Below are 13,458 nucleotides of genomic sequence, written 5' to 3'. Positions count from 1 at the left end.
TCCACCCTTTGGAGTAATAAATACGGATTCTACTGAAGTTCTTATTTGCCTCAAAATTTGAAACATGAGTTTCACCTTGATAGGGAAAGGAAAATTTAGAAGATAAGAAGAGCCATAAGAGATCAATAAAAATGCTCAGTATTTCTTAGGGAAGCTGGCATATATACTAAGTGTGTGCTCCATCACTGATCACCCAGCAGCCTGTTTCTTTCTAAAGACCAGGGAGTGGACACTTGAGAAGCTGTCCAGTTATTTCAGCCACCGTATAGCACTGGTCCAAGTGCTCACTGCATCTCTCCTATTGCCTTTGTTACAGTTTCCTCCCTCTAGTGAGCACAGTGAGTAGGTTTGACCGGGGCTACTGATAATTACTGAGGACACATTCCCAGTGGTTTATAGTTTATCTTTTCCCCCTGAATAATTCCGTTAAGTTGCCAAGATAAGCTAAAAGGTACAGTTCATGCTAACCTTCAATCAAGAGGTCAGAGTCTAGAGGCACTCATCTTGCCCAGTAGAATAGCTGAAAGCATACTGCAAATCCAGAGCCTGTGACTTTGGGTCCAAGGCCAGAACCTGTCTTCTTAATCTTGCAGTGAGGGCTGCAGTGTAGAAGCTAGAACACTGTCAAGGGCTTTGTATTTCTTGCTGAATGATGCAGAATTCCAGTAGGTCCATATAGGAGTACATCTTCATGGAACTTTGATAAACATCAGCACTTAAAGATCAGAGAAAGGAGAAGTCTATAAACAACATTTCATTTGGTTCTGTGTGTGTGTGTGTGTGTGTGTGTGTGTGTGTGTGTGTGTGTGTGTTATTATCCACTGACATATAGGATCAGGTACTCAATTTCCAGGAAAAATCTCACCAAGGTAAAGTGCTTTTATTAATTAATATGCCAACTCACTACTTTTGTATGATAAGGCCATCATGTCTCACTGTTTTTTTGCAGTGTGGACCAGGATTTGTTATTGAATAGGAAAACTTATGATGTATCCATTCGAACTTGTTGGAACATAATCGTTTTTACATCCGTTCCACAGCAGCTGTCAAGCACAAGATACTGTTTGAGATGGCACATGAAGCTTTGACCTTCAGTGTCTGTTCCTCTAGCCACGGCTCGTCAGATGGTCCTAAAAACTTGAGGCATGCAGGTCCACCACCCATATCGACAGCATCGCCTTCGGTGCTTGCTAAGCGATAGTGTCCTTGCATCATGAGGGAGGTTTTCTGCTTTACAAGTTAGAAAGCCCTGCTTCGGAAAGAGGATTGAAAGACGGAAGAGCTATAAACCTTTCAGCAAAGTGTTTCTGTAGTCTGTCTGCTTGTGCCACACAGGCGCACGGTGCTCCCCGGTGTGATGGTTCATGTGACCAACATGCCTGAACTTTTTAATGCAGCTTTCCAGATGAGCCCATGAGCACCGCGGAGCACGTTCATAAACACTGGAACACCTCCATTCCTTTATGGCGTCCAGTTGACTGATGTGTAACTGTGTTCCTTTTTTTTTTTTTTTTTTTTTTTAACAGAGAAAAATGTTTGCGGGAAATGCAGTGAGAACTGTAAGGCATGCACTGGATTTCACAACTGCACAGAGTGCAAGGGCGGATTAAGGTAAGAGAGAGATAGGCCACAGGAGACACCATCGTCCAGGGATATTTGCAGAGCAAACACAACAGAAACCATAAGAGTCAGCATGGAAACAAATAGCTATCTTCCATCTGCCCTTCGTTTGACTCAAGCTGAAGCACTTCCCTGTCGATTGCATTATCTCTACAATTAGATGTGGGAAAAAAAATGGGATGCCGTCTTGGCTAAGGAAGGGCTGTAATCCAGATAAAGACCCTATAAAGAGGGTGATTTGGTGGGTAGAGAGACGGTTCGGCGGTTTAAAAGCATTTGCTGTTCTTGCAGCGGACCTGGGGACCGATCCCCAGCACCCACATGGTGGCTCACAATTATCTGTAGCTCCAGTTCCTGGACCCCCCTTTTGACATCCACAGACAAAACACTCAAACACGTGAAATAAAGAAACCTATACAAAAAAATTAAAGTGATCTCTTTAAAAGAAAGCTGATTCAGATATACATTAAAATGACCATTTGAAAAGCGTCCTTTTGACCTGCGTGTACTAGTCAAGAATGGCTGGGCAGATAGTGCTGGCAAATGCTATTTAATCTGCCTGATTAAATTCTCAGTGGTGGAAACTTATTCTCTTATCTTTATTATTTCCCCATATATACCTAGTCATTTGCTTATCTTAAGTACCTCAGGTTCGATTCCATTAGACTGTCTGTGGTATACACATAGAGTTGACGCCAGGAGATGTTTTTCCTCAGATTGATGACTTGTTCATTGCTAAAGCTGGTACTTGGTAGCCTGCAAGAGAGCAATATACAGCACAAATGAACATGGAGTCTCTTTCCTGAGGAAGAGATCAAACACATCTATGCCAAGTCGCATGCTGGGCTCTGGCTTTATGTGGCGTTAGAGTTCTACAGTTCCTTTTAGGTAGTGATGGGTCATTTCTTTCATTCTGTCTTTCATTAAAAGTAAAATAGTGTACTGTGGGCAGCTCACAGGTGGGTACTCTTGACACACGTCAGTATTGGAGCCTTATTTACACTCACTGATGATGTGTGGCCTTGTTCTTTATTTTCATAAGCACATTTTGTTACTTAGAGCCTTGCTTCTCGGTATCTGATAATCTTGATAAATACAAGTCTGCCCAACTACCTGATTCTTTTCCATTTTTATTTTATGTGTATGTATGTTTTTATTGTTGTGTATCTCTTAATCATGTATGTGCCTGTTGCCCATGGAGGTCAGAAAAGGGCATCCAGTGCCCTGAGCCTGAAGTATAGACTGTTGCGAGCTTCCATGTGGGTGCTGGGAATCAAACCCAGGTCCTCTAGAAGAGCAGCCCGTGAGTGCTTGTAACAGCTGCGCCATCTCCCCTGTCTGCACTTAATTTGTCTTAAAGGAACAATGAAATGGTGAGGTAGAAACCTTTTTCCACTACTTATTAATTGTGATCATGGGAAAGTCACTTAACTGCTGTTGTCTTCCGTTATTCTCATTATAAAGTGGTGAGAATACCGTCTACTTTGCTGAACCGGGATAATCTGAGAACATTTATGAACTAGTTACATCTGGTACATAATTAGTCCGTGGGAATAAAAGACTCCTAAACTTATTTTTTATTTCTTAGAGAACATTTTATGGAGCAAGTTAAAGCAGAACACACAGGAGAAATATGAGAGCCATGTATGTAATTTTAAATGAGCCAGTAGCCATATTAAAAGTGGTTTAAAAAAAAAAGCTTTAAGGGAAATGATTTTAATAGAATATTTTACTTAGCCTAATATATCCAAAATATATCATTACAATATGTGGCCAACATAAAAGAAAACTATTAGTGAGTTACTTTACATCTTTCTTGTTTTATTAAGTCTTTGAAGTGTGGTATATGTGGTCTTAACATATGTCTAAGACCCGGCAATAATTTTTATGAGAAAAACACTGTATTTAACCTGTTTTTAACCTAATTGAGAGAGAAAATTTTATAAAGCCATTCTATTCCAAATGTGCTGAGAAGTTTGCCAACGACTGAACCTGGTGCAGTTTTATTTTTCAAACACAGACATAAACTCATTGAAATTGGATGAAAACTTAAAATTCAGTTTCTTCACAGCACTAGCCTCATCTCAGGGGCTCCATAACCAAGTAACTAGCACAGGCCTGACCTAGCTGGTTTAGGCCAAAAAGGAATGGAGGTAGTTCTGAGATGGGCTGGTGGGCCTCGGGGTGCCTGTGTCTTGGAAGCAGCCGACAGCTTCAGAGTTCAGTGACCGCGTTCTGTGCCCACCCTTCCTTCATCCATCCTGCACAGTGCAGCCTCTGTCTCCTGCTGAATGGAAGCCAAGCTCGGAACGCCTGTCCTTTCTTAGAGAGCCAAGGCATCTTTTCTCAAACTGTGGTACATTTTTTTGGAGTGGTCCTTATTTCATACCACAAAAGGATTTGTTTGATGCACTATGCTTTTCTCTGGGGCTGGAGGAAGGGAATGAGATCTTTGTTGGCCACAGGCCAGCAGGCCCTGAGAATGACACGTACTCTGGGAAAAACTGTCCTTCGTCACATAGAGGCTTTTTCCTAGGTGCTTCTTGGCTGATGGTTTGACCTCAGAAGACCTATGAATTTTAAAATAGTGGCTAAGAACAAAGCAGAGAAAATACCCTTACCTAAATACCCAGAAGAAAACGAATTAAAATGCTAACAGGACATTTATGATTCTTTTCTTCAGCTATTGTATTTTTGTACTTTCCCAGTTTCTTGAATGAGCAGAGGGTGAAGTAAATTTCAATTTTCAAAATTAGTATAACCATATATAAAGCAGACAACTAAGATATAAATTGGAGAATAATAAAGAATATATGAGAATAGAAACCACTTGACCGTGTTCCACACACACTGTCCAATCAAATCAATTTTATAACAAGACTGAACCTGCTCTCTTCCAGGCACCCTTCAGTAATAGTTTATATGAAATAACACAAATTCTATGTATGTTTTTAAGTTTAAGAATCAAGCTGTAAGCTTGGCATGGTGACATGCACCTGTGATCTCCATACATGGGTATGGAGGCCTTAAAGTCATCCTCAGCTGCATAGCTAGGGGGTTCAAGGCCAGGGTAGGATACGTGAGAGCCTGTCTCAAGAAATAATTGATTGATTGATTGATTGATTGATTGATTAGTTAATTAATTAAACTGTAGGTATGAAAAATATCACAGCTAACAGGCATTTGAAAGAATTATTTTTTTGTTCTATATTTTAGGAACCCAAATATGTCTCATAGCAGTAGCTGGAGAAGTAGAAACTTCAGCAAATCACTTTATATTGTATAAATACCTGCAGGGATAACGAAAAAATATACAACGAAGAAGAGTCAAGATGTTTGCAAAGTTGCACTTTGCCTAATTACTCATTAGAGTGGCTTCAGTGAATAAACTAACAAAAAATAGCAAAGAACACTGGAGAGATGGCTCAGTGCTTCAGAGTACATACTTCTTGTCTTGAGGACCTGAGTTCTATTCCCAGAACCCACATCAGGTGGCTCACAACCACCTGAGAAAATCTATCTTTAGCCAGTCATGGTGGTACATACTTTTAATCCCAGCACTGGGGAGGCAGATCTCTGTGAGCTCAAGGACTGATCCTGAGTTCAAGCCTGGTCTACAAATTGAGTTCCAGGACAGGTCAGGGCTACACAGAGAAACTCTGTCTTGAAAAAAACAACAACAACAACAACAACAAAAGTGACAAACAAAAAGTAGGATATTGCCAATTATAGAATTGTTTCATCTGAGTGCTTATTTTGTTTTTTGTTTTTGTTTTTGTTTTTTTTGTGTGTGTGTGTGTATGTCTGGGTGTTTTGCCTGCATGTGTGTATATACATCACGTGCACAGAATACCCATAGAAGCTGGAAGGTATCAGATCCTCTAGAACTGGAGTAACAGAACATTGTGAGCAGTCTTGTGGCTGCCAGGAACCCAAACCAGGTCCTCTGCCAGCACAGCGAGTGCTCTTAACCACTGAGCCGTCTTTCTAGCTAGCCCCTTGCCAATACTTTTCAAGACTCCGTTAGGTGATGTTTAAGTGAGGTTGAAGTATGCCAGACTGTGTGACAGATTCAGCACAATGTCCCATGGGCTTAGCAGGGTGTGTGAGTGCTGCAGATGTTATTACAAGTACCAAGAGTGGTCTAGGGCCAGTGTCCTTGTCTTGCAGAGCCACCAAACATCTGGTCTCCGAGGGGACTGTATTTGGTACATATCTAGTCTATACCTCACTGCCACTTTGACAACAGTCTGCTTATAGGTTGTTCATGTGTCTCCCAGCCTTCAGGGATCCCGCTGCTCTGTCACCTGTGAGGACGGACAGTTCTTCAGCGGTCACGATTGCCAGCCCTGCCACCGCTTCTGCGCCACCTGCACTGGTACCTTCTCCTACTTCTCCCCTTACTTTCCTGCCTGTGGTTTTGGTTTTATTTGGCGCTAGCCATCTTTCACGCAGCACTCAGTACATTTCAAGTAAGTGTATATTTCAAGTAAGTGTGTAGGGCCACGTTTCTCCCGATAATGCTGCACTAGCTGTCACAGAAAGCTGGCCATCAGCACCTTGTCCTCACTGAGACACTTAAAGATCCCAGTGGCATCTCCTTCGCAGAAGGACAGGAATTCTTGACAGATAGGTTCAGTTAAAAACAAAAGAGCCCCCTCCCAATCCCACTGAAGGCAAGTAAAAGAGAAGACAAAATTATGACCTAGGATGGTGGCAGATGGGCGTGGCTATCACAGACTGCAATGGAATCACATATTTCAGCCTCTCCTGAGGCTTTCCTTTTTCCCTGTTTCTTGCATGTGCCTCGCACTGAAGGGGCCGGAGCAGATGGGTGCATTAACTGCACTGAGGGCTATGTCATGGAAGAGGGAAGGTGTGTGCAGAGCTGCAGTGTGAGCCATTACCTGGACCAGTCTTCAGAGAATGGATACAAATCCTGCAAGAGGTAAGCCCGCTGCTCTGACTTTAGCACTGGACAACTGAGTTCCTATGAGGGCTGTCTTCCACGAGGGCTGTCCTAAATAATGACAAAACTGAGAATATTTAATGACAAAGTATGATTCGGTCACAGAGGCCTCTGGACATTGGCCTGCAGAATTGGGTCATGTTGTCTGCTATTTTTAATGCCTCAGGGCCACCTTAAAGTTTGTGTGTGTGTGTGTGTGTGTGTTGGTAGTAAGCACCTGAAGACCAGAGATCAACATTGAGTGTCTTTCTCAATTGTTCTTTTATTTTTTGTTTGTTTGTTTGTTTGTTTGTTTGAGCAGGATCACTCACTAGTTTTATTAGATGGTCATGCACAAACCCCCAGGTTCTGTCTCCGTTCCCGGCACTGGGATTATACTATACTTACCTTTTGACATGGGTGTTGGGGATCTGAACCTTACCAAATAAGCCACCTTCCTGAGTCCCCCTCACACATACCTTAGAGCTTTTAAAATAGTATTTCTATTTCCAAGCCATGCTTTGTCCCCTTAGGCAGCAGTGTCTACCTGCCATGTTTTCTCTAATGTTCTCAAATCTAACAGCTATTGTAAGTAAAGATTTTTTTTTTTGTCATCTTAAAAGGGAGAGTTAATTTGAAGCTGTTAAGGGATTGTGGTAAATATAACTTCTCTCCGTGCGGATGGGTAAGAGATTCAATGACTGTGCATTTTGTCCCTAGATGTGATAACAGCTGTTTGACATGCAATGGCCCAGGATTCAAAAACTGTTCCAGCTGCCCCACTGGGTATCTTTTAGACTTAGGAACGTGTCAGATGGGAGCCATCTGCAAGGATGGTGAGTACAGCTATGTGATCTGATCTGTGATCTTTGCAGGCTAACACGTTTCCATCTTAATAAAGAAACTAACAAGCATGCAGCTCAAAGGATATGCTCAGTATCTTGTGGATATTCACTCACCTTGAATTTACATCCTTAACGGGTCATGTTGTTCGGTATTGTCTTGTTACCATTGTTTAGAAACAGAATCTGACTGTGTAGCTAAGGCTGGACTCAAACTCATGGTCCTCTTACGACAGTCCCCTAGGATCCTAGGATTGTGTGTACCACTGCATCCCATCATCCCATTTTGTTTCTTTTTTTTCTCAAAATCCCAAGATGGTTCCAGTTAGTTGTCTTAATTAATAAACTGTATTTTTTTCAGGGCAGCTCCCCCTTCATAGAAAGGGGAGCTCCAAGCCCACACACAAGCATAGCCTTCCCCACTGTCAACAGCCATAACACAGTGTTACATTTGCCACAGCCTGCAATGACACATCATTATCATCCAAGTCCAAAGTTTACATTAGTATATATTTTAGCCCCATACATTTATTGTGTTTGAGCAAGCATACAGGACATGTTTGTACCATTATCACATCACACAGGATGGTTTCAATGCCCTAAAACTCCCCTCTGTTCTGCCATTAATTATACTGCCTTCCCCCAGTTCCTGGAAATCTTGACTTTTTTTAAAACTGTCTCCATGGGGTCTTTCTTTGAAAAACATCTTATATTTACGGTCATATAATATGTAGTCCTTTCTGGTTGGTTGGTTGGTTGGTTTTGAATTGTTTCTTTCCCATTTTGTTCTCATATAGACTTTTTCCAGATTTTTTGATGTCTCATACTAGGGCTTTATACCTTCCCTTGATCGCTAAGCATCTTGCATAAACATCTTCCTAAGTCATATGTTTTAAAAACTCTTGGGCAGCTTCATTTTAATAATACGATAGTATTAATCATTTAAATATTCCCTAATACTAGCCACTCTCTGATAATTTGGAATTTTTTTATTGTTTTGATATTTGAATCCTAATCAAGTGGCATTAGACTGTTTCATGATGCATACAGGCTAGGAATTAATATTCCAATCTTCTAGCAGGAAAACCTGACATGTGATGCTGAAAAGTGACAGGCCAAACTTAGAACTTAAGACTCCCGAGTATTGGGCCAGTCTGCTTTTCCTGCCATTAATGGTTTTTAATCCAAATTCTGGGACCCACGCCATCCCCAATGATTCTGATTAAATTGGGCAGGGTATAATATGATGTAGATATTTTTAGAAACTTTTAAGTGTTTCCGATTTGCAGCCCAGGTTAAGGAACCATTTTCTCTACCAGTTTGGCAAGTGCCAGGTTCTCTCTCTTCTCTGCACTCACTGGTTCCAATGGTGCATTCAGCACATTTTGATTATTTCGATGCCAACATTAGCTTTTGATCTCCTACATAATTCATGGTGGGGGTACCCTCAACATTGTACCTGAACTTCGCATGCCAAATGTATTTCAATAGAGAAAACAACCGTATTTGAACTATCGTTCAACATGTCTTTGGAGACCGCATTTGGAATAGTCTTGGTCACAAGCTCTAGGGAAAGGCAGCTTGGCAGAATGTGGAGTTCAGAGTCTGTAGGCTGTATTCAGATCTCCAGACCTCGGGCTTATTTCTCTCCTCCACACAAAATGAAGAAGATGCTGTATGGTCACTCCACGGCTCACTATTAGGAACCTCGAAAGGGCACAGCAGGAAGGGAGCCCATGGGAACACTGATACGAGGTAATTTGTAGTCTTATCTCCTTGAAATATCCAGGCGGCTTCGTCCTCATCGTGTTCCTGATGAACAGGTAGGCTGGGCCCACCCCACTCTGTACCTTTAGATCCTGCCAAGGCTAATTCTCAGTGCACCACTGAGGGGTGAGACGCCTACAGTGGAGGGCACCAGGGCCATGTAAGTATCAGCTGTCAGGTGCCAGAACATGCTTTTATATTGGACTACAGTCAGTGACAGTCACAGGACATCTACCCTGACCATCACCTCTAGCACATGGTACCAGACACCTAATGAAGCCCTAACCACCTTGCTAAGACATGCTGGCCAAGGGCTAAGTTGTACCAAATGGCAGCGTGGTCAAAGGAAAATGTCAGGATTGTGGGCTACAGTGAAAAAAAGGAGAGCTGTAGTTTGCAACGAGGCCACTTTCAGGCCTGTTGAAGAATGAGGTCCTTTGAGCCTTCAGTTACATGATCAATGGTCTAAAGGACTAGAGTTTGCTCCTTTCCAACTGCCATATTTCCGTGATTCCAAGACAACTGTTTCGCAGTTTACCATCTCCAAACTCAGATATGTCTGTTCATTCATGACAACTCACTATTGCTTTTGACCGTCAGGTTGATGGGATATGTGTCATACCTCTTTGTGAGTGAGACTTAGCCACAGGAATGTACATTCTGAATCCTGGCTCGCAGGTGTCATTTAAAAACAGTTCAAATGAACTACTCACATACTGTTAATAAGATTAAAATTAAAATTCCAATTGCCAACAGAATATGGTATCACAGTGCAAGCATTATTACATCTGTGATGCTGAAATAACAGTGAATCTTAAACCTTGTGTCTCAGATGCATTGTGTCTTGGAGTCAATGAAATATGGTACAAATGACTGTATATTTTCTGTTCTCAATATTTCTGAGAAGAAAAGTTCCTTGCTTGTGATATTATTGATTTCTAATTTATTCTTTTTCCGCTCTCTTTTTTTCTTTCACAAATGGATACCAATCACATTTACTGCTGGACTACAATATTTCTCCTTGAAACCACTGCTGTTGACTGAAATCACTTTGGGTGGACCAAATTCCCTCCTTGTTGCCTGCTCCTGAATGACCTCTTGCAAACCCCCAAATCTACCTCTTTGGCCAATCAAAACCTCCCTCGGTGTGTCCTGCTGCTCTCGACTCCACTTCCCCTCTCTCTTGCTGACTTCCGGAAAAGCAACGGAAGAGTCCTGGGCGGAAGGAGGCTTCTGTATGCTTGTGAAAAAGAACAATCTGTGTCAGCGGAAAGTTTTACAACAACTGTGCTGCAAAACATGTACATTTCAAGGCTGAGCAGCCACCTTAGATCCTTGTTCGTGTAGACTTATAGATCATTCCATATTATTAAAGAGAAAAAAAAGCCAAAAAATGCAAACCACCTCTCTCTTTCTTGCTCTCTTTTTTTTTCCTCTCTCTCTCTCTCTCTGAAGTTTGTGCAGGGAGATGGTGAACTATTTTGTCAAAACTTCAATAGAAAAAAAAATAAATAAAACTACAACAAGCCTACCTTTTATAACTGGATGTTTAGTATTAAACAGCCAGAAATCACAGAGACAGTATTGTATAACCAAAGTATTTGATGCCAAAATTTGACGTTAAAGTAATGATTTGATTTCCTGCCCTGGTTTGAAGGTCCATTTTATTCCTTTGCATTCACTCACTTGTTTCTCCTTTAAAATGCCTGAAAGACACTTTTTTTCCAAAACATCACAAGCACACACATAGATCAGAATGAACAGAAAGCTCTTACATCAGTCATTTTTCTGGCTTGAGTCTGTGGCCAGGGGAAAGACAGGAAACTGGACCTAGAGTACTGAAAACACACAGCAGAGTGTGTTCAGCGTCCGTGTCTCAGTGTTTCACGGTTCCACGGTGATTACTCCCCACACATGTATTCTGGCCTTTTGTACTTTTCTTACCTGATAAGTCTGCTCCCCTGGCTTCACTGGGTAGACTTTCCGCCACTGGCTTTTCAAATGCTGTCAGCTGGGTTATTTTTTCACACAGCTGGTAAAATGGATTGCTCTGTAGAGTCAAACTGACGATAGAAGCATGTGATACCCAGAAGGCTGATCCTGGTCCCCTGAAGCCCAGAGGGTCACTCTGTAGACCCTGTACAATCTCTTGGTGCTATGTAGCCATTATCTCCCCACCCCCACCCCCATGGCATTTTTTAACTGTCATCAGAAATTACATTTGTCACGGTGGCGAGCATTTGGGTTATGATGCAGGAAATTTCTCCCTCTGGTCAAAAGTTCCTAAGAGGTCCTGTATTTTTTAAGAAATGGAATTTATTTAAATAATATTTAAGCTCATGCTTACACTGGTGGAACAGTATTTCTCAATGGTGCTTATCGCTAGGTGTCTCATCCTGTCATTTTAAGAAAATAAAACTGGAAATTGAATGTGGGTGGCATGATTGTACCCTCCTGGTTCTGTATTTCCTCACTCTTCTGTCCTTCTATGACTGAGGCCATGTTCTCATGCACCTGTCCACTGAATGTCACTGAGCTGGGGTTGGTTTGTCCTCTGATTCAAAATGCATTCACTGGTTTTTCTCCGACTCCGTTAACATTTCATGGAATCTAGAACACTGAACTATAGAGAAGCTACTTTGAATCTGTGGTTGAAAATACCGAAACCTGATCAATCTGTTTTGCAGTTCCTCTAAGAGTAACTGATATTACACACCTTTGCTTTTCCTATCAAGTCTCCATGGTGACCTCATGTACTTGGCACATGACGAGGAATCTCCAATCTCTAAGCTTTGGGAAGCTGCATTTCTGAGATGAGGCTTCACTGCTAAGAAGAGAGAGGTGATCCTGGGAAGGAGCTGGGGTGTAGATATGAAAGGCCCTGTTCACATAAACAAGTAGTAAACAGCCTACCTTGAAAACATCTCTAGACAGCAAAGTTCACTTCTAGCTGCAGGAAGATAATGAGTAGTTGGTCTGGTGAACCCTTTAATAGCATCGTGATGTTACTGAGTCATGTGATTCATTAGTAACTAAGGAACTGGCAGGTTTTCTGAGCAACTTTTCCTCTTTAGAACACTGTAGGCTCTTCTGACTTGAAGAGTAAAGGGAATCCTGGTCAGAATGTTCTTCTGACATTCAAACACAGAGACTTTAAATGAACAAATGTAAACATGGGCCAGGCAGATGGTAGAATAGATTTGCCTGCAAAAAAAAAAAAGAAAGAAGAAAAAAAAATCCAGTTGATTAGGCAAGTCTATACTGTTAGAGGCACAAGGTCACAACGAAACAAAAGATAAAACTGATTTCTTTGTTCTTAGACAGTTAGCCACCAGTATGACAGGAAATTCACTGGGGTCCATTTCCCACTGACCATGCAGGTGCACATCACAGAAATACCAGTTTTACTACGAGTGTGTTACTGCCTCATTTATCTCCATGACATTATTAACTAGAACATAATGCTTTCAAAGTTTATGTTAATGTTATATATTATGTATAAATATATATTCATAATGAGTATATGTAATGGATAGCACAACGTTTAGAGACGTGACAAATGCTCTTATGCTCTGGAGACAAAAGTCCTCTATTTTCTGTTTTCTTTTGTCTTTTGATTTTTAATTCACTAATTAATAGTGACCTGTTGTTAAATCCAAATCCACTTTACTGAAAAATACTGTACATGTGTAAAATGTTCAGTTGGGTTTTTTTTTGTAAAATATAGAACAGTTGTAATTGATACTGGCCAAAATCAATGTTATCCCATATTTTATTTTTTCTATTAAATTAACCTAAGTTCCTGTTTATTCGATCTCTTCATACCCAGAGATGTGTAAACATCTCTGAAAGGCTTAGAGGATGAGAAAGTGCTCTGTTTCCATATGGAAGCAGAATGTAAAGGGACAGTGGGTATGAATGAAGCATCTAAGTAGATAGAAAAAAAATGGAAAGAGAGGTAGAAATTGGAAGGAGAGGGAAATGACATACAGAACAGGTGACATTTGGGCAGCAATATATGTTAAATCTCATTTGGGGGAAGAACAATAAAAAATATCTATTAAAACTTGACATAGTCTCTATCCAGATGGAGCTACATGGTCTCCAGCGTGGGGAGAACTGAGTCAATCCTGTATAGACAAATGGAGGTGGGGGGAGGTGAGCAAGGATGTAGTAAGTGTAAAAGCTGTTGAAAGGTAAGGTTCAGTTTGCTGGCATCTTACATAAATTTGCCAGTGGCTAACCCTAAACACCTAAAGAGTGAGTTTGTCCAAGAAATCT

The 13,458-nt window shown here is 41.2% G+C and overlaps 1 protein-coding gene across 3 annotated transcripts in view; it reads left to right on the top strand.

Annotated features, from left to right (window-relative positions):
• The window catches only part of Pcsk5 (proprotein convertase subtilisin/kexin type 5), a 424,706-nt gene that overhangs the window by 274,279 nt on the left and 136,969 nt on the right, over positions 1–13,458 (top strand). For 2 of the 3 annotated variants that reach the window (XM_060387271.1, XM_060387268.1), the window contains exons 17-20: positions 1,527–1,611; positions 5,901–5,998; positions 6,439–6,568; positions 7,289–7,404. In XM_060387271.1, coding sequence (XP_060243254.1) covers positions 1,527–1,611; positions 5,901–5,998; positions 6,439–6,568; positions 7,289–7,404 — 429 coding nt within the window. Of the gene's footprint in view, positions 1–1,526; positions 1,612–5,900; positions 5,999–6,438; positions 6,569–7,288; positions 7,405–10,379; positions 13,205–13,458 lie in introns of those variants that run through there. The other variant, XM_060387273.1, reaches the window with a different exon arrangement.

This window comes from Meriones unguiculatus, chromosome 1, assembly GCF_030254825.1.
Source record: "Meriones unguiculatus strain TT.TT164.6M chromosome 1, Bangor_MerUng_6.1, whole genome shotgun sequence".
Lineage (NCBI taxonomy): Eukaryota > Metazoa > Chordata > Mammalia > Rodentia > Muridae > Meriones > Meriones unguiculatus.
Note: the sequence above shows the minus strand (reverse complement) of the source record. Positions and strands in the feature narration are given on the sequence as shown.